The following is a 21,296-nucleotide window of genomic DNA, read 5'->3' as shown; positions in this document are numbered from 1 at the left end:
ATTTGGACCGGCCTTTAATTTAGATAGCCCCACATTCATTTCAGCAAGCTCAGAAAGGAAAGTTTCCTTTTGCACCGATTCCCTTAATTTCATCACTTGAACCGGGTCATTATTAGAAGGGAATAAATGTGAATTAATTTCTGATAAGCTAGCTGACCGTTCCCCTACAGATGGCTCATCAACCCTCTTTACTTCACCTGCCACTTTCTCTAATTCATTCTCCAACAGACCAGCCTGAATACTTTCCTGCTCAAAAACCGTGGGAGACTTAAGTGCATCAGTTGTAATCGATCCACTTAAATGGCCCATTGATTGATCCACACTGCATTGGTCCACGTCAGCTGGAGTTGTGGGAGCTGCCGAGGACACCGTGGACTTTGCCGGGACTTGCCTTGACTGCACCGGAGCTCTTGGAGTAGACGAGCTCCCTTTCTTGTTGTGAAAAATTCCAGGCACTGTGATAACGTTTTTTTGTACTCGTCTTACAGGTGGAGCACGAAGCCAAGGGCCAAATTTCTGTTCTTCAGCTTTTAGGGAGCCTTCACTATCAAGCCACACCTCACAATCCCTATCATCGTGATTAAGACAGCCGCACCAATAGCAAATATTAGGTAGGCGCTCATACTTGAAAGAGACCCACTTTTCTCTACCTTGGCCGACTGATACCATTCTTCCTCGACTTAGTGGACGAGTCACATCCACATTGACTCTTACCCTCATGAAACTCCCTCCATGCATCTCCGTCTCAGACTTCCGGACAATCGTGCCCACAGTACTACAAATCCCTTCCGCCACCTTTGGATTCATGAAACGCACTGGGATGTCATGTACTTGGACCCAAAACGTTGTACTATTAAATTTCAAGTCCTCAATTGGCTCATCCTTGTCATAACGTTGCAACACCAAGAGGTGCTTGTCAAAGCTCCAAGGTTCATTTGAAAGAATGGAGTCCTCTTCATGCTTATTATCAAACGTGAAGAGGACTATGTGGTTTCCCATGTTTTTGACTTTAAAGCCATTCCTAGATCTCCACAATGGCATAAAAGTCGAAGCTATAGCTTCCATATTCAGAGCCCTTCTTGTATAGAATTTACCGGCAATGATATATTCTGGCGTAGCCAATTCCTCCTCAAGGTCGAAAGTTGGCCCTTCTGTGTCCGAAATCGATAGACCTTTACAATGGTTTGTAAGATCCTCCATGATTTCACTGTTTCCCTAACCCCCGAAAGAAAAACCCACTAGCCTTAAGGATAAACTTGTTATCCTAAGGAACAAAAGCACCTACACGTAGGGACACAATATTCTACAGCCTAGGAAAAGTTCACAGAGAAACTATTCACTAGTCAGAGAAACATAAGAAAGAGTTACTGGCAATAAAATTACAATTATTATACCATAAATATAAAATAAAATTTTTTAATTAAAGTCAGAAGGTGCAAGTTATAATTTAACCCAAAAAAAAAAAAAAAAACTATAAACACGCCCTACAATGAGACTAATTGTTTTCATTAGTTGTGAGCCTTAATAACTAAGCTTTCTTTTTATTGGCAATAAAATTAAAATTAAATATTAAAATTTTAAATTTTAAGTAAAGTTAGGAGGTGCAAGTTATAATTTAACTAAAAAAAAACTGTAAACACGCCTATAGTTGTTTTCTTAGTTGTGAGCAGCTTTCTTCTTATTGTTGGCAATAAAATTACAATTATTATACCATACTAGCCTCTGAGCACAGGCTCTTCTATTTTTTTGGGTAGAGGTTAATGATTTGCATATATTATAATTGAGGATTATTATATTTTCGAATCACAAAAATACTTAGGGGTTTGATGAGTGTTATGTGTTTATAGGTAAAAATATTTTATATCGAAACGAATGAAGCCTTAATCTAATTGTCTTCTTTTTTTTCTTTTTTATAACCTTACCTCAATTTCTTTAATTTGCTGGGTGAATAATCATTCTCATATTTATCATTACACAACACTGGAACTTATTGAAAGAAGAATGTAAGATAGTAAAGAGTTTTTCCTTTTCAGATTTGTATTGAGCTACAATTTCATTTAATTGGATGCCTTCAAACTTCAAAGCTCCCTCTGCTAAAATGAGTGATTTAAGTAAGTGAAGCCGTAGACTACAACCAAGAGTATATTTTTTGCAAGACGAATGAGGATAAGAAAACTTCAACAATCTAAAATAGTAGCAGTTATCTAAAATTCCCAGCAAACTTCAACAATCTATTTTTTTTTTCTTCAATTTCAATAATAAAGAGTAAAAAGGATAAAAATGAAGAGAATGTAAGAGGAGTGTGTTTTTTTATTTTCAATTTCATTTAGGAGGAGGAGGAGGAGAAGAGTGAGTAAGTATGGATGATATAGAAATTAGTGATTTCTTAGGGAAAGGATAAAGCAATAGAAACCAGTTAAACACTTAAAACTTTTTGAGGTGGTTACTGCTTAGTGGTTAGACACGGAGAGCATTTTGGAGATGTCCGGATGAGTGCTAAAAATTTGTAGCCTAATTTTAAGGAGTTAATAGAACGTGAGGGTCTAAGAGATAGGAGACGTGATAGAGAGAATAAATTTTTAAAAAACTATCTATTCAACCCCAACGCTCAAATTCCGCGTAACCCAATGGCATCCCCCCGTAATAAACCACTCAAACCAAGGGCATTTCCACATCATTCAAATCCCCCACGAGAATTAAACCGTTTCCCACGTCCCAATCCCTCGCTTCATTATAAGATATCAACAGTTACACACATCCTCAAAACGCCTTTCTTCGCTGTCCATTTCCATTTCCATTTCCATCTCTCTCTATAAAAACCAAATCCAAGGCTCCATTTTGGTTCCTCATTTAATTCATCAAACAAACGCGCACAATAGTTGATTTCCTGCTCTGATACCATGTTTCGAATCAGCAACACGGTTGTGATAATCCTCAACTGCTGCACCCTGGTGGTGGGCCTGGCCGCCATCTCCTCCTCGGCGTATTTCCACTTTCACGCCAACACCACTGACTGCCAGAGGGTTCTCCAGACCCCTCTCTTGATCGTCGGGGTCTTCTTCTTCGTGGTCTCTATTCTCGGCATTGTAGGGGCTGCTTGCAGGATCAATTCAGTCCTTTACACCTACTTGTTCTTCGTCTTCCTGTTGATCGTTGGCCTCATCGCCTTCACCGTGTTCGCGCTGTTGGTGACCAATAAAGGATTAGGCCAGGCCGTGTCGGGACGAGGGTACAAGGAGTACCGTGTGGCAGACTTCTCTCACTGGCTGCAGCGGTATGTGAACAAAGGCCAGAACTGGGAGAAGATCAAGAGTTGTTTGGATGAGTCCGGGGTTTGTGGGAGTCTTGGTAAAGGCGATAAGCTGATGAACGTTGCTGATTTTTACAAACTCAATTTGTCTCCTATACAGGTTGGTATTCATGGTTTTGTTACCTTATTTGACAGACCCAGATTCAGTTTCTTAGGTTGTCAATGACCCTTTTGCATAATATGGTATTATATGCTATAAAAGATGTTACTTTAATTTCTTATTGTTTTACTGGTGTCAAATTAGATGTTAATTGTTATACAGAGAATTGAAATTCCACAATAACTTAAACCAACTTAATCAAATCAACCGTGTGAAGAATTAGTTGCTAGAATTTTGAAAATTTCAATGTTGTTATAGTCGGTTTTCCTTTGGTGTCCTTTTTTCCCTATTTCCATGTTTAAATTGACTCTTTAACTAATAATTGTTTCTAGTAAAGCTTTTACAGTTTTGTTAGTGTGTGTAATAAGTGAGAGGATCTTAGATCTAGCACTTTATTTTGGGTTCTTTTTATCTTTTTACGGTTATTGATGGAATTGTACTCATATAATTTTTTTTTTTCAATTTTAGTCTGGTTGTTGCAAGCCCCCATCGTACTGTGAGTTCATATACAAGAATGCAACATACTGGCAAGTCCCAAAATCCGGGCCGGCCGAGCCGGACAGTGACTGCACAACATGGAGCAACAAGCAGGATAAGCTATGCTACGACTGCAAGTCATGCAAGGGAGGAGTGCTAGCCAACATAAGGAAGGAGTGGAGGCGTTTCGCCATAATCAACACCTTTATCACTATCTTCATCATCCTTGTCTACTGCGTTGGCTGTTGTGCCACCAAGAACAACCGCCCGGAGTTTAAGTACGCTAGACATAGTGGCTCAGGATACCCTTGAGCTATAGATAACATGCTCTCTCATGTGTTAGTGTTTACTGTTTAGAATGTAATAGATGTTGTTTCTTTGTTGTGGCTTAGGTGATATTAGTATCGATGTTTATTATTTTTATGTATTATTTTTTTTTAGTACTCAAAACTCTCAAACTATGGTATGTTTATTTTTTACAGTTCTTGGTGAATTTCTTCATGTTGTTTGTTTAATACAAGGTAGATTTTATTGTAGCTGGTTTTTTTTTTGTTAATTCATGTTCTAGTAGTTTGATCTGCAAGAGCCCGTTTTTAATTTGTGACTTAAAAGAGGACATTTGAGAATGATTTTAGAAATGGATTTCCCAAACGATGAGATGTTGATTTTTATAATAAAAAAACACAATAATGTTTTGATCGGTATAAGTTATTCTCCTTATCCTATTGTTCTTTTGTGATGAAAAACTAAAAAGGTTACTTATCGTTTTATTTAAAATTTAAATATTGACTTTTGCAAGCAAATGGTTTTTTTTTTTTTTTTTTAAATACATACAAAAGGGAAGGAAGGATGTCATTAAAGAAGAAGAAAAAAAAAAAGGAGCGAAGGATGCACGTTTATAAAACTAAAGGTTTGTTAGATTTTAGATTTTTTCCGTTCACTAAAAACCAGGCATGTTCATAGCTTCTTTGGTAAGATCTTATTAGTATAGTTCAATGCTTATACAGTTATACTAGAGAGCTTGAATCCCGCTCACATTCATTCAGATAAGAGAGGGGTACTTTGATTTTGAAGTACAACCATTGGACATAAAAAGGCTTTTTTTTGTTCTTCTTTAGGGGAAAAAAAAGAGTCAGAGAGAGAACGTTAATATACAACAGCAATACTTGTTTTTTGCACTTTTAGAGGGAATGTAAAAGTGACATAGAACACTCCAATGAGTGGTGAATAATAGAAAAATGCAAAAAATTTATACAGTTTTACCTAAAAATAACTCACATCAATTAGTATACAATTGTTTAAATTTACAAATTTGTTACAGTAACCATGTAAACCAACACTGACACTATTTAGTATCCCGAGGATAAAGGAAAAAAGTGAACGATGATTATTGTATATATAGAAAAAGAAACAATTAAAAAAAATTAAGAAAAATTGACGTTCTAACAATATATAATGTAAAATAAATAATTTGGTATAAAGCATTTTAAAAAGTGAGTATGTAAAATAGATTCTTATACTAAAATGAGATTAAATTCTACAAGTAAAGCCCAAGTTTTACTTCAATCCCAACATGCCACATCATTATATTACATATTATAAAATAAGCACAATTACACTCAATCAATTCTAATATCCATTTGAAAATCCAACTAAATTGTGAATTTATTGAGATATTATTATGTGTAACATGATGTATTGAGTTTTAAGTAAAAATCTAATATGACAGTCTCTTATTATATGATATAAATTTTTATTTACACCCCATCCTTGCATGCTCTAATATTATGCCTTATTAGGAGTTTAAGTACCACTTATAGACAAGGGTAAAAAAAAAAATTAAAAGAATGACCAAATTTTGGTCACGTTGAAAAAATGTTTTATACGGAACCGTTTTATACCTTTTCCTCTCTTTTTTACCCCAAAAGGTTTGAGCTTTATTTATCAGGGGCCAAATGCATCCTAACTAAATCAACTCCAAAAGACAACCTAAAATGAGCATGTTACCAACTCAACTTGCATCAGTTATGTGAGCCTAATTGTCTGTTTGGATTGAGGATGAGGGAGGGAAAGTAGAGTAGATCAAAACTGAGCTTATTTTCAGCCAACTTTACTCTACTATCTTCCACTCTCTTTCCTTCCCCCTCCATCCAAATGGGCCATAAAGTGCCCTTTTGTTTACCATGGATTCAAATGTCAGGGCAGTAGACATTTGTAAGCTGTTTCAAGAAAATGATTCTCCCCCCAAATCGTTCACTTGGCAACTCTGCCTTCTTGTAATTGTGCACTTGAAACATAAAAAGATTGAAAAATAAATAAGCACATCATCGCACTCACATACAGAAGATAAAAAAGGGTTGGCTACTCAAAATTCAATCAATATAGGAAGGTTGTAAGGAATGTTCTCATCCACAATTTTCTGATAACACGTAAAAATGAATAGCGATGATAGTGTAATCAGAATGTTACTTGAGAAAAGTACAAGCAAGAAACAAAAATAAGTATACGACTAGTGATGTTAAAAGCTCAAGAGTCCATGTTGGGTGCAATAGAAGCGCAGGAATATTGGGGACCAGGAGAGAACCAGATACCCAGCCAATCACAAGAGCACCAAGTCTGTGATGGAGCAAACAAACATGTCAGTATCTAAAAGCAAATGAAAAAGAAAATGGGTTGAAATTTGATAATTTTTTGTTACTATTTGCATGTAACATACCCAATAATGAAGGCCCTGGCCAAGCTCTTTGTTTTCTCGTTGAGGAAATAAATGCAAGCTGCCAAAGAAACTGCGACCTGCATGGAAAGAAATTTTATTTTATTTTTACTTTGTTAATGTTGAGTTTAGGGTGGGGGGAGGGTGCAGGGAAAGAAAGCTACAATCCGTGTAGCACATGTTCAAAAATATAATTGCTGTAAGTGAAGGGAAAGAAAGACCATGACTATCCTAGTGCAATGGTGAAAGATGGGAAGGATTTGGAATTCAATTCTTATCATTGTCCAAGAAAAGGAGTAGAAGAAACAATCAACAATCACAGACAAAATATCTTAGAATATCCAAGTCTAGAAGAGAGGGCAGGCATTTGATGATTGCAGCAAGGTTTATCTGAGAGCCTTAAGGTCTGTGTGAAAACAAAGCCATGCTATAGAAGGAACTCGCCATATATCTTTTAAATTTGAACCATGTTGGCTCATGACATGGAGGTGCATTATATTCAAAGAAAGTCCATTTATATTACTGTTTCCAGCACCTTCTGGTTTAACTTCTTGTTGCTTTAAATAGATTACAAACCATGATAAATCTTAAAAGCCTTCCTTTTCTTTTTAATCAAAGATCCCTAAAATCTAAATCCTGTAGCCCACCTATTCTATATTGTAGTTCACCCTAATTTCAAAATAAAGGGCTGTCTCATCACCTAATTATTTTGTTCCCAAATAGTTTTTACAAACATACTAATTCCTACAAGACAAGCTTGGATATGCCTGAGGATCAGTAAATGGTCCACCAAGGTGACTGCCCAAAACCCTACACAATGGATTAAAATGACTTTTTTTTTTTTATAAAAGAAAAGAAAAGAATGGTTAGCTGATCTTCCCTTACACCAGGATAATGTCATTCTAATGAGGCTAGTTCAGCATCCATTAACCCCATGCAATGCCATTGGTTTTTTTTCCAGTTTTCAACAATTTGAACACCATTTGATTGCATGACATCAAACTAGCAGTTATCAATTGCTCCACATTTTATTAAGGCAGCTTATTTGGATAAAATACTTGATTAAAGAGAACAAGCAAGTTAAAACTGCCCTCCAATTCATAGAACTGGACATAATTGGAAGGGAAGATATCACTTTGACCCAAAAAATGATGCATTGTTCCTATAAGGTTCCATTTGAAATAAAAATTGAAAATCAAGACAGAAAATATAGAACAAACCTGGAAAGCAGGTCCACCCTCAGCAGAATTCATGATACTCCAGCCACCCATAAATGCAAACAGGAACAATCTTCTAAAAATGACATCAGTTGGAGGAAGTTCCACCAAATCGAGCAAGTTCTTAATCCAAGGTGGAGATTCTTCTACTTTCTTCTTCAACTTGGTTTTCAAATTAATCTTGGTTTTCTTCCTCTGTTGGAAACTGTCCATCAGTATTTTCTCAAATGCAGCTTCTATTGATTCCGCACTTCTCTCATGGCCAGAATATTGCTCCAAAAGAAAATTGCGCGAGCCCCAAATTTCTTCCTCAGAGGCATCACGGCTAATACCAAGGCGTCTATAAGGATCCCACACTCTCGTTCGAGGAAATTTTTGGACATTACCTAAAGAAAAATGTAAATAAAATAAAATTAGGATACATCTTTTGATGTAATCAACAGTTGGGCAGTATAGAGAGATTGCAGAAACACATGTGAAACTGCAACATGTTACAAGCTAAGGGCCGCAAATTTTAGAGCAAAATGATCAATGATTCACACACAGATAACATGCCTCAACAATTATAATTTTCAATCTACACAAATACTTTGAACTCTTCTATTCCACCAAGAAATGAAAGAAAATTACGTACGGGAGTAATGCAAATGAAGTTGAAAAATAAGAGGATATATATACACTTAATTGCTAAGAACCCTCAAGGTAGATAGATTATGCTGCACTTTTGTTATATGGTAGGTTTCAGTCAACAAAATAAATCACACATCGACTACCCAGACCATTCCCCATTATTGCAATACAACATAACGGACCAGAGAAGGCCAGTAAAGTTTTTGAAAAATGTGAATATATTTAAGATGCTCTACTAACTTTTAATCGACACCATAGGGGTCATCAAAGAAAAGAGTTATAACATATGCCCTGAATATCTCCCCTTAGCTTCCCATTGCAGTCCAATTCTTAAAGCCTTATGAAGTATCATTACTTCAGATCCTAAATAGTGGAAGTGAAACTAATTTTACTCAACCCAAATCCAACATTTAATTCCCAAACATAGGGTCCACTTTATGTGAGACGAAAGTGAATCAACAACAAATTCAAAGAATAATAACCCAAAACTCATCATTTGTGAACAATCATCCGGAAGATACAAACAATTGATTTCATAATCACAAGCAAAAAAAAACCATTGCAGGAAAAGCCCTACTTGAGCCATTTTCCTACTCTACAATTACAATCATCAAAGTGGCTAACATAAACATTCATACCACACATACATATTTACAAGATAATTCATAGTTTCAATTTTCCCGGGAAACCAAAATTATATCCCAGTAAAACAAACAGTGTTTACTGCTTCAAAGTCTACTCCTTAAAAAAAAAAAAAAATTAAAACTTTTCATGGAAAGACAAAAATGATTTGATTTTCTAAAATTGAAATGTATAGATACCTCCGAATGGTGTATCCACAGCACATCTAGGGCTTGCAAAATTGGCGAAACGCGCTCTTGGGTTCTTCGTATTGCCGCGGAAGAAACTGCGAAATCCCACAAAATGAAAATAAGATACTAGAGCAAAGATTTGGGGATTTGATTGGAGAGAGAGAGAGACTTACGGTTTAGGAGGAAGGAATGGAGTAGAGAGAGGAGTAGTAGTAGTAGGATTAGAGAGGAAGAGGGAAGCCATGATGTGTTAATTGTTGAAGTGTTAACAGACAAAACCCTAATTCTAATTGGACGCCATTCAAGCTTTCTTAATTCTTATCGCTGTGATGTGATGTTATGTGAGTTGTGAGTTGAGACTCCAATGCCGCCTTCGGGTAGCTGGAGAGTGGAGAGCTCAAGAACTCATATTTTGGGGGACCTGTGGTTTTAAGCCACACAGTCACACGAAATTAAAAATAAAAATTACAAAGATAAAAATCAAAATTATATATATATATATATATATAAGTTTTTTTTTTTTTTTTTTTAAATAAATGTAGGGAACCTTAAAAAAAATGGTAGTTCTGAATTCTGAAACTATTTGTTTGAAACGAATTAAGATGACATTTGTGAGAGGAAAATGTTGAGAAAGTAAGATGATAGGGAATGAAAAAGGTCCAGTGTCCAATTGCACTGGACTCATTGGGATGATGTTATATGTCATCCAGATGAATCTAGTACAACTAAAAACAAGATCAAATTCAAGTCCAAAATGATAAATAAATTTAAAAAAATTAATTTTTTTTTTTTTTTTATCAAGGGTTGTAATTTATCAAATTAAAAAGATTATTACCTTTCAATCTAAGTCATAATAAATGCTATTGCACCCCTATCTCAATCCGTCTCAAATAAGCTCATTCTTCATTTTAGTGAGATAAATCTTTTTCATCCCAAAAAAAAAAAAAAAACCCCACTTATTTAACATTCTTTATTTTATTTTTTCCTTTTTTTTAAATAAAGATAAGTGATAATTTAAAGAAGATATGTCAAATTTAATATTAAAAAATGTCTATAAATATGAATGGAATAGGTTATTGGTTGCTTTAATTATTACTTTGTAGAATTCTTATTTGTTTTCTTAATTTATTTATTTTATTTTTATGAATCATTTGTGTTTATACCAAATGTTGAAAGTTTGAACCATGGTTTTGTTCAAGAATCAAGTCAATGGCGAATAAAGGGAGTTGGTGAAGATAGAAGATTAGCTGACCTCTTTGAAGTCTGAACATTAGTTAGGGTGGTAAGCTTATTAAATAGTTAATGCACGGGCATTTTGAGCTTCTTGTTTGAAAAAGAACATACTACAATTACTCACTTGGCTGATTATGTGTCAGACCAGAGGTGCTTTAAATAGTTCAAATTCAATACAATCAACAATGATGGTCATTTGACTCATTTCTATCGTATTTCCTTGACTTGTAAGAAACAGAAAAACCATAAATCATATAGTGCTTGATTAGCTCTGTGGCCAACTTCTTATGTCCTTGTTCTATTTACCTCCAAAGAACACATTTTATGCTGTTTTGAGGAACAAAATCAGATCCCATGTACATTCTGAGAATTTCTATGTTACTATTTTTTATTTAGAGTAGAGCTGCTGAGTTTGAAGTTTGAACCACCAAAAAATGTAGAAAAAGTGCCAATATATAAGCTCTCCTTTTGCATTATTCATTCAATCTAGTTTATTTTTTGTTCATATTTCGTGGGATAGAGACCCTTGTACATAGTTATTTTACACTTTAACAGAGCCTGAATATACCAGACAAAAGTGAATTCATCAAGAATAACATACATCCATCCTTCATAACTTAGGATTTCGGTCACCTTGAGCAAGTTCCTGCCTCAAAACCCTTCTCATAACCTTATTTGATGCTGTCCTTGGAAGAGAGGAGAGACGCACAACTTGAGAAACCTACGCAATTGAGTTTACAAGTTAGCATGTTTCTCTAAAATGTGTCCCATATTTTAACAGAAAGGGCAGCTGTGTGCAGAGCAAAAATCAATACCCTGAATAAAGGATTTAGTTTTTTCTGCACTGCTGAGTTGAAAGATATCCTCAACTGATTTAAGTCAGCCGTCGTGTTTTCTGAATCCTTGAATACAACAGCAATTACCAACTGCTCAGGCCCTCCTCCAGAAGGAGGCACCCCAATGGCAGCTGTCTCAAGTACACTGTTATCAGCTGCATTACATATGCGTTCAATTTCAACAGAACTCACCTGCCCAAACAGAAGGGAACACATAATTTCATTGATAAAGATGTAATTCAGAAATGCATCCAACTAATATATTTATCCCTATACAAGGCAAGTGTTCTGAATAAACATGAAGGACAACATTAACAAAATATCCATTATATCTTGTATCTCTCAAAAATGTGCAGGTGGGTCAAGCATCATGGTTTCTAAAGCAAAAGATCTTGATTTTTCTTATACTTTTATTATTATTAATTATTGACATATGTAGGAGGCACACCATATTTTGTGCATGATACTAATGAAAGAAAAATGGAGGGGGGGAGACCACAGACCATAGTTATTTGAGAAAAAAAAAAAAAAAACCTTAAATTTGACTACCTAGAAGCAACCTATTGTTTGTGTGTGATACTAACACCAAAAATAGTAATTTAGGTGTCAACAGAACTCAGAGAAATAAGGAAAGAAAATCACTCTACTCAATCCCTTGCTAATATGCATGAACATACCTATTGTTTGTGTGTGATACTAACACCAAAAATAGTAATTTAGGTGTCAACAGAACTCAGAGAAATAAGGAAAGAAAATCACCCTACTCAATCCCTTGCTAATATGGATGAACATAAACATGAACGACAATTCCAACCTGTGAAAAGGTATCACACATGACACTACCGGTATATCAACAAAAAAATTTATTGATGCTTTATAGAAAATTTAGAAAAATCTTGAGAACAAAATTGTTAAGAAAACAGTAAGATTTAGAAGTTTCTCTAACAGAAAGGCATGATGCAGTTCTCCTGAATATTTCTGAATTCATCAACGAGTATTGTTTTCCCAAGTGTCCAAATATTTGTCAAATTAAATTTAACAATAGTGTTGCATCAGTAAGCAAATCATATTCCATTAGACACTATGTGTACCTTGATACCTCCAAGATTCATTGTATCATCTGCACGACCATGTGCATGATAGTATCCTCTAGATGTACGCTCAAACACATCCCCATGCCTCCGTAATACCTGCATAAGAAAATCCAACTGCTTCAAGAAGCCTAGACACTATACTATTATGAAGAAGGAGAAGAATTCGCTTACCCTTCCTTTCCAAAGGGGCATTCCCTTAAAGTAGACATCATGATGGTCAGCATTCAGCAGTTTATTAGAACCCCCAAACATGAGGGGACCAAGTGCCAATTCACCAATCCCTGGTACATTCTCTGGCTAAAATAGACAAAGATGACAGGATTATTTTAATTACATTGTATTAAAGTACGATAAAAAAGAAGGATGAACTACAAATTCATCAAGATGATTAAACCTTTCTCCCCCTTAAAAATAAGGTTATTTGGTTCTTACAATGGGATAACCATCGCTGCCAAGAATAAACAAACTGCAACCCATAGCCGGTGTGCTAAAAGCAGCCAATGATTGAGCCTGCAAAAATGAACCAGTAATAAATCCACCACCAATCTCCGTGCCACCACAATATTCAATGATAGGCTTGTAGCACGCTCTCCCCATCAGCCATAGGTATTCATCAACATTAGATGCCTCACCAGTGGAGCCAAAGCAACTGCCACATTTCAAAATTACAAATACAGCTTGAAACATCCAAATTTGAGATAAAAATCCATAGTTGCGCAACCTAACTTCATCTAAATATAATACACTTATATGGTACTTTAACAAGATGAAGGGTCATAACTGCAAGTTAACCTACCGGATGGCAGACCAATCATAGCCAGCCATACAATTTGTACTTTTCCATGCCCGGACAATACTTGGGATGACACCAAGCATAGTCACTTTAGCATCCTGCGTGGAAGTATTCCATTTGGGGAAAATTATAAATAATCAAATCAAATCAAATCCAGAATACTCTAATAATAAAACATGTAGCATAAATGTTATGAACCTCTAAACATATAGCAATAAATGCTACTTCAACATCCTATGTGTTGCACAAATTTCCTTTCAAAGTCCTCAACCAATTAGTTTTTTTTTTTTTTTTTGGGAAAGGACGGGGGGGGGGGGGGGGGGGGGGGGGGGGGGGGGGGGGGGGGGGGGATGTTAAAAAGAAGCGATTTAAACATACAAAAGTAGGAAAAATTTAAGGAATACCATATACATGGTCCAGACCACAGGAGAGGTAAAAGTTGCCTCTCTGACACCCCCTTAACAGCAGCATTCATATGTTGCTAAAACTGCACCAATTCATGACTTTTCCATGCTCGTCAAAAATCAATGCATGGAATGAAGAGTTGTTCTATTAATATTTATTACATCTTTAATTTAGTGATTTCTGATTGGATAAAGTTTAGCTACAAAATTAGTTGTAACTTAAGACTATAATCTTACTTAATAAAATAAATATTACTACATATTTTGAAAATCTAACCATTAAATTAAATGTTCTTTACACTCTTTATACGCATGTCAAGTTTTGTATCAATTGGATATTATTTACTATATAATCTATAAACTTATATTTTATGTATAATTTTAAACTACAAAAACTTGCAATTTAAACAATTTATTGATAACATAGCAATTGATCTTTAATTTTCTAGATATATTTCAAGTATGGAAGATATAAGAAGAAAATGTGATCCAACAGTGGATTTGTCAAAGTTTACCTAAAATAAAAAGATATTGAGTAATATTATAGCCTAAGGATACAACAAATTTTGTAGCTAAATTTTGGGTGAATTTAGCTAAAGCACCACCCTCCCCCAAAAAGATATTCTTAAAAAGCCAAAGCACCACCCTCCCCCCCAAAAACAAGAGGGAAAAAATATACAAATTTTAAATAAAAAAAAATGAAAATCTGTCACCTTATACCTTAATGTACTTAAATCTCAAAGTTAGAATTGGAGGCCTTCTCATCATATTAGTTGCACATATTTATAATGAGGTGATTGACATATTATGGCACTAACAAATATAACACTTTGGGTAACTCTGTATAAAACTAAGAAGTTAGAAAAGTATGAAAATCCACAGATGAGAAAAAAGAACTTAGAACAAGCCCATTAGCTAAACATAATTCAAAATTTCACCTGAACAAACTTGGCAAAGCCAGAGCTAAGGGGAGATCCATTAAACAATGCCATGGAAGCCCCATTTAACAATGACGCATATACTAGCCAAGGACCCATCATCCACCCAAGATTGGTGGGCCAAGCAACGACATCACCTTTATGGATATCCAAGTGGCACCATGCATCTGCAGCAGCTTTCAAAGGTGTTGCACTGGTCCAAGGAATTGCCTTTGGCTCCCCTAAAACAGAAAATAAGTGCAGTTAAGCATTTGAGCTGTCGCCCATTTTGAAGGCAGAGTTAATTTAGTATTAGAACCGAATCAATTATTTTCCCCAATTGTGCTCTATTTTTCCCTTAAAAAACACTTACAGGTTCCACGCATTCCATAATGATGGAATCTGTATGCACATGTTCAAACTATAAAATGCTCCTGCCTACAGAGATGTGAGACTCTCATAGTTAACCTTTTCTGTCAGATTCCTCAGTTATTAGCCAAATCAGCTAGAATTTTTCCTCTAGTTCTTAATCCTCTTGATAAGATATGAAGAGAAGAGCTGCACAACCTTTATTCCAGACCATCAAGGTCCTTTCTGCTAAACTTTTATTTGCTTAAACACTTGTAAAGTACCACTAAAAACTGGTTGATTTGATAATTAGCAAACTCCTTAAATACATATTTTAACATCAAATCTTCAAAGCACATGATTAATCTATTTATTTTCTCATTTCCATACCACTCTTGCATTTGTATTCTTCAACCTTTGTTCTCTTTCCTTTTTTTTTTTTTTTTAATTATTTTTAAATAACTTATTTGCACCCTTTGAACAAAAAGGACTCTCAGCTAGTCTTAAATTCTAATGAGACCTCATTAAGGCAAAAGGCTTTGAATGAACTAGCAACAAATTTGTTAAAACCCACTTGAGAGAGAAACTAACAGACTTACACCAGCAAAACAACAATATCCATCAGATTAAAAGCAACTGGCAGAAATCTCTTCAAGTTCAGAAGACATTCATATTAAAGGTTACTTTTATCAAACTTCCTATTCATACTTTCTCTATCAAATCTTATACACTTTAAGTGTCCATTCTGTTCTGATGTATGCACAAGCTAAAAAGTAATTGATCAAGACCACCTGAAACCAATATATTTTTGACACTCCAATATTAAAAAATCATGCTGGGCAGTCACTAGGAAGAGACTGTGTCATCCAGTATGATGAAATGCCTCCCAGTTATGAGCCATCAAGAAATTTTGACTATTCAAAAGTTCATATGACTTTTCAAGTTGTGGCACCAATTTTTATTTTATGCAGGATGAAGATTGGCACCCAAATTAAATTCGAAACCTTTGAATTGACAAACAGTTAAATATTTGGTCCTTCTAGAAAATTCCATTTTGCAATGTTAAAAATGAAATAAAAATATAAAGAAAGCTTTATCTTTTTAAGTTACCTGTAGTTCCAGATGAGAAAAGGATGTTTGTAAATGCTTCTACTGGTTGTTCTACAGCAGCAAATTCACACTCTCTGCCCATTTGATATGAAACATGATTGTTGTAAGAATATTACTCAAGTATTTTTGAAATTATACATTGGATGATTTTTTTTTTTACCTAATGAGCGGATAAATATGATGTGAAGTGCATTCAACACACTAACATAAAAAAAATTTAACTGGTTGATGAAACAATTTATGGGGAAGCTAACCAAAGCAGAAAGAGAAATATAAATACATACATACAGACATATATATATATATATATATGCACAAAACCCTATTTGCATAACGTCCAGTGTCTTTTGGTTCAAATGTTAAATATATAGCCTTAGTTACTTAAGTGATGTGTGTGCGTGTGTGTATATCAAGTTTGCCCTTTCCAAACTATAAAGCATGGAGTAGTATAACAATTCAAGACAGAAGAACTTCATTCTTGAATACAAGCTATATGTACTTTATTCTTAGATTTGAAAATAAGAAAGAAGCACCCCCAGAGCAGGAGGAGGAGGAGGAGGAGGGGGGGGGGGGGGGGGGGGGGGGGGGGGGGGGGCAATAGATGCTCTCTAAAAACTAAAAAGACAACATAAATCAAATATTACTATGAAGTGCATACTTGAAATGTTTAACTCTTCCTAGAAAATCATGCCAAGAAATGTCGCCATCCCGCAATTTCATGCTAAAGCTAGAACCTCTGGCGGGAATAACAACTGCCATTGGTGACTGAGCCTCCACAATTCTACTGCAGGACTGAAAAAACACTGTGAGGTTGATTGTCCTAGCAAATAGAAAAAGTAGATAGTTAGATCATATAGTAGGACAACCAAGCTTCACCTGTACAAGGGTATACTTTTGTCACCACGAATAATCAAATCCTGACAAAATGGAAAGAAAAAAATTATGAAGAATTAAGATGATGAAGCAAGGATTGCATAAAATCTTTGACACACACATGCACTAAAAACATGCGGCTCAACAAGATGCACATTCTTGATCTGAAAGTGATAAGTTCAACAGCTTATAAACATATCATCTTACTGAACTCTGACATATCTTAATGCAAAACTCATAGATATAGTGCCTTGAGTTGCAGAGAACTTATTCAAGTAAAATATGCATTTGAAAATGGAATAAGAGCACAATGTTCCAGAAAATATATATTTTTTTTTAAAAAGCTCCAAAAAATACTTGCAAACATTTTTTGCTTAGACATTGTTCAGCAAAGACAAATCCATAAAAACAAAAATTCAAGATGAAATGTTTGAAAAGAGAAAAGAGCAATAACCTGAGTAAATATGGCTCTTGCTTCTGATATTTTCAGCCTTGTTGATATTTCACGTGGAGCAAAACTATCAGCTATCGACACAACTACATGGCCAGCCAAAACAATAGCTAGGTAGATAACCACAGAACTGACATTCATTGGCATATCAATTGCAATTGCAGATCCTTTGTCCAAACCCAGTGTTTTGATTGCATGTGCAACTAACCTACATATTATAGTGCCAACAGAATCCTTGAGTTTCAAATGTTTAAAGATTTAAAGTTTGCAAGTAAACAAATTGAAGAATACATCTCTGAAAACCTTAAAACAGAAAAATATGCTACTCTTCCACAGCATAAAGCCAGCAAATTTACTCTAGAAATAGATGAATTTAACCATAGAAGTTCACCATCTAAGCCTTCTTACTGCTTCAGTTAAACATATACAGTTAGTCATTTACTTATTAACTTGAGGAGCATAACTTGACAAACTTCATAATTATGAGATGAAAATGGAGCTTTTAGAACCACCTAATTAGAGAATGCTTAAAGCTATCATGCCATTAGAAGATCAAGCTTTTATGTTTGCTGATGTTAAATAACATCAATGCTCCCACAAAAAGCAACATGGCATTAGTTAAATATGACCTGTCACTGAACTTACATTGACCTACACATGACTTTTCAACACCAAAACAGATGTGAGAATCAAGCAGTGCTTCTGGAACTCAATTTTTGATATTCCCTAATGCAGATTAAAACACAAGCTTTAAATGTGCACTATATAAGAGGACTTGAATGAATGCATCAGTAACATATAAGTCATACATGATCTGCACTGCAAAATTTAGAGAGATAAGTACAAATCAAAAAACACTTGTGAAATATCATTGCAAAATACATATTAACGTTTAATCAGGTAATCATGATGGCTTAACATCCGAGTAAGCGCAAGATGAAAAAAGATACAAAAAATATGCTGTAGAAAATAGAGAGAAGACCTTAGTATGCATAACACAAAAGCAGGCTGCATGTTCACACACATTGCACACCATCAGTCTGCAAGAAGAGGCTATTACAATGACATCCAATGATGCCATACTACCTGTAATAAGTTGTTCTGAACAAATTTGGATGTATATATTCTGCACTGCAGAATAGTGGGCACGCCAAAAACAATACATACTTAAAGCTATATAAATATACTAACAAGTTATATGCAGCATGTAGATATCAGTGTATGTCTATTTTCCATGATTACAAGATGTGCCAGTTAACACAGCATCAAAAACATTTTTCAAAGAATTTAATTAGCATCAGACAACCTAATTATAGTAATATATCACAATGACTTCAACCAGAAAAATTGAGTAGGATTAAAAGTAGCATACCAAACCTCTGCACGAAATTCCCGGACGGTCATCCTATTTACAGGCAAAATATCATCCCCTTCATCACGCCATATTACTGCTATATCCTCCAAACTTCTCTGGCTATTTAAACTCAAGCAATTCTCCGCTGGATTCAAATAAGCTCCAGGAAGCCACTGACCACCTGGGTATGACGAATGGCTTTTCCCAAATGGACTATCCCGTAAGATACATTGGGGAGGTACAGAAAAAGATATGCTCATTTCATCCAAAACAGTTTTCCAATAAACCTAACAAATAAAGGAGAGGAAGCTAGATATATGAAATTGCTCACCATCCAAATTCATGCAAAATTATAAATAAATATATAAAGGCAACCTTGCTATGTTACTAGTACTACCTCAGGGTTTGAGACTGAAAATTCCTGCAAGTCAGAGAAGCTTGATATGGGATCTTTATATTTTGAACCCAAAAACTCTTTTCCCCGCCTCTCCAATAGCTGGCCAACATTTGTTAAGGTTGCAGTTCCGCTGGTGATGCAACAACCAGCAGTCACACGTAAGGAAATCTATGTCCATAAAATTTCTTTTTCACTAGGAATATAAAAAACAAATGTAAATTTCATATATATATATATATATATATATACACAGTACCACAGTTACATTATACATACAACAACAACAACAAAGCCTTAGTATCTAAAGTTTAAAATCAGCTATGGATTGTCAACAGACTAATTGGAATATTATACACTTATATACATAGATTTAAAAATTCATAAACCCAAGGTTTCAGATTCATACATAAACACATTGCACAAACTTTTAATATTTGTCTACTTTGTAGTTGATGGATAAAATTTTCACTACCCCTACTTGTTTTTTTTTCCAGTCAATTTCCCAAATTTAAGGATTTTTATCTATATGTTTACTTTGACTATTTTTACATGTAGTTTAGACAAAATTCTTTTGGCTTCAACTATTTAATAAGGAATTTTTTGAGAAATAATAATATAGATACAGATATAGATATAATCTTTTGTCTCTTCATTATGATATAGATACACAAATTACACAACTTAATTGTTTGCCAATGCACGAAAAGTTATATATATATATATATATATATATAAAAGGAAATTGTGTCTCAATCTTTGGCCAGACTACTCCACTCTCTTCATGGACTGATAATATGGTGTATTGAACTTGAAACTCCAGGTTTATGGGTTTACGCCACATTTCAGACCAATGAGTCCACCACCTGGGTACCTCGCGGCCAGTGGCAAAGCTAGAATTTCAGTTCGGAAGGCAAGATTAAAAGACAAGATTGAAAGTAATATTAATTTAAATATTATTAATCGGTGTTAATAACAAAATTAATAAACAATTATAGACTAATAATGCAATATAAATTGAGAAAATAAATCAATATAAAAGTGTGATAAATATAGCAATATACTTGCAAAGTTGCAAAGTTGTATTCTCATGGTGTTGAATGCTCTTAAAAATTTATGCAAAATTCAACATTTATTTCTCGATTTTTTATGGCCCGTTTGAATTGAGTGGAAAGGGAGGGGGAGTGGAGAAGAGTAGAGTAGATTTAGCTGAAAATAAACTAATTTTGGACCAATTTTACTTTTCTTTACTTTACTCCCCTCCCTCCCCCTCAGTCCAAACAGACAGTTAAGTAGTTAAAATTTGGTTCTATAGCAAAAATAAAGTGTTTGAAAGTTGAAATTGTGAAAAAAGTTAAAATAGAAGAGAAAAAGATTAGTGGAGGCTAAGGTTTTAGTTTGATACAAAGGACATAAATATAATTTTTTTTTTTTTTTAAATTATAAAAGAGCACTAAAAAAAAAAAAAAAAAAATGCCCCTTGAAAACTTTGTTTTGTTTAGAAAAAAAGTCAAAATAATGTTATGAAGATTTGAACCTAAGATTGCTTTGTTCTCTAAGCCAAAAATAAAAAACAATTTAATCTACTAATTTGCCTGAAAATCATGAGTACATACCATATGAACATTTCAGCATATCAATGATTACCATAAAGTCAAGAACATCTGAACTGAAAGAAGTATATCCAAACTTCGATATGATAAGAGGAGTGAGAGAGAGAGATTACGGGTCGGGTATCCAAGCAGGCGGGTCAGCGCCGTAGCCATTGTAGCAACCGTAATACATCATCTGGTGAAGAGAGAAAGGAAGGTCAGGGCTGAGGACATGCTCGCAGATACTCCGCCACGTGTCCGGCGTGTCGGCTCCATAATTCCTCACGATCTCCGTTAGCTTCTCGTGGATTCTCTCAGCGACTCCCGCCGCTGCGACAGTTCCAACCTCTTTTTCTATGTCCGACCTCGTGATTCGGTCTAGAGCTTTGTAACCCATTATTCATTCAATTTCTCTCTCTCTCTCTCTCACACACAAACACAGAGTCGAAATTGCAGAGCGATGAGCTAGTAGTAGATGATGATGGTCGGAGTTTTGTTTATAAAAATATTTATTTATTTTACATTGGTGTTTTGTCATTTTGCACTTTTTTTTTTTTTTTTTTTTCTGTTCTTTTTTTATTCTTATCTAGTATTCGATGTTACAGCTGTGCTGCAGTATGTTATGTTTTCTATTTTTT

The 21,296-nt window shown here is 34.8% G+C and overlaps 3 protein-coding genes across 3 annotated transcripts; 1 reads left to right on the top strand and 2 right to left on the bottom strand.

Annotated features, from left to right (window-relative positions):
- Positions 1-2,762: 2,762 nt before the first annotated feature.
- LOC126703338 (tetraspanin-11) lies at positions 2,763-4,423 on the top strand. The gene is made up of 2 exons (XM_050402306.1): positions 2,763-3,410; positions 3,879-4,423. The coding sequence occupies exons 1-2, from the start codon at positions 2,901-2,903 to the stop codon at positions 4,197-4,199; spliced, it is 831 nt and encodes a 276-aa protein (XP_050258263.1). The 5' UTR covers positions 2,763-2,900; the 3' UTR covers positions 4,200-4,423.
- Positions 4,424-6,244: 1,821 nt separating this feature from the next.
- Positions 6,245-9,699, bottom strand: LOC126702495 (protein CHAPERONE-LIKE PROTEIN OF POR1, chloroplastic). Its single transcript, XM_050401199.1, has 5 exons — positions 9,433-9,699; positions 9,269-9,354; positions 7,821-8,203; positions 6,604-6,680; positions 6,245-6,503 (listed from the first exon to the last, which is right to left on the bottom strand). The coding sequence occupies exons 1-5, from the start codon at positions 9,501-9,503 to the stop codon at positions 6,353-6,355; spliced, it is 768 nt and encodes a 255-aa protein (XP_050257156.1). The 5' UTR covers positions 9,504-9,699; the 3' UTR covers positions 6,245-6,352.
- Positions 9,700-10,927: 1,228 nt separating this feature from the next.
- On the bottom strand, positions 10,928-21,161 carry LOC126701465 (probable acyl-activating enzyme 17, peroxisomal). The gene is made up of 14 exons (XM_050399578.1): positions 20,793-21,161; positions 19,070-19,199; positions 18,691-18,959; positions 17,322-17,526; positions 16,871-16,911; positions 16,653-16,778; positions 15,995-16,068; positions 14,558-14,778; positions 13,219-13,313; positions 12,855-13,071; positions 12,594-12,719; positions 12,420-12,518; positions 11,308-11,520; positions 10,928-11,213 (listed from the first exon to the last, which is right to left on the bottom strand). The coding sequence occupies exons 1-14, from the start codon at positions 21,053-21,055 to the stop codon at positions 11,103-11,105; spliced, it is 2,190 nt and encodes a 729-aa protein (XP_050255535.1). The 5' UTR covers positions 21,056-21,161; the 3' UTR covers positions 10,928-11,102.
- Positions 21,162-21,296: the final 135 nt, after the last annotated feature.

This window comes from Quercus robur, chromosome 10, assembly GCF_932294415.1.
Source record: "Quercus robur chromosome 10, dhQueRobu3.1, whole genome shotgun sequence".
Classification (NCBI taxonomy): domain Eukaryota; kingdom Viridiplantae; phylum Streptophyta; class Magnoliopsida; order Fagales; family Fagaceae; genus Quercus; species Quercus robur.
This window is presented reverse-complemented; position numbering and strand designations above follow the sequence as displayed.

Coding starts and splice junctions, on each gene's coding strand:
- LOC126703338 (XM_050402306.1), top strand. CDS start 2,901: ATGTTTCGAATCAGCAACACGGTTGTGATAATCCTCAACTGCTGCACC. Junction 3,411..3,878: donor TCAATTTGTCTCCTATACAG/GTTGGTATTCAT, acceptor TTTCAATTTTAG/TCTGGTTGTTGCAAGCCCCC.
- LOC126702495 (XM_050401199.1), bottom strand. CDS start 9,503: ATGGCTTCCCTCTTCCTCTCTAATCCTACTACTACTACTCCTCTCTCT. Junction 6,681..7,820: donor AGGGTGGACCTGCTTTCCAG/GTTTGTTCTATA, acceptor CTTTCCATGCAG/GTCGCAGTTTCTTTGGCAGC. Junction 6,504..6,603: donor GCCAGGGCCTTCATTATTGG/GTATGTTACATG, acceptor GCTCCATCACAG/ACTTGGTGCTCTTGTGATTG.
- LOC126701465 (XM_050399578.1), bottom strand. CDS start 21,055: ATGGGTTACAAAGCTCTAGACCGAATCACGAGGTCGGACATAGAAAAA. Junction 17,527..18,690: donor GAATTTCGTGCAGAGGTTTG/GTATGCTACTTT, acceptor TATAATATGTAG/GTTAGTTGCACATGCAATCA. Junction 16,779..16,870: donor AAAAGTATACCCTTGTACAG/GTGAAGCTTGGT, acceptor TCAGTCCTGCAG/TAGAATTGTGGAGGCTCAGT.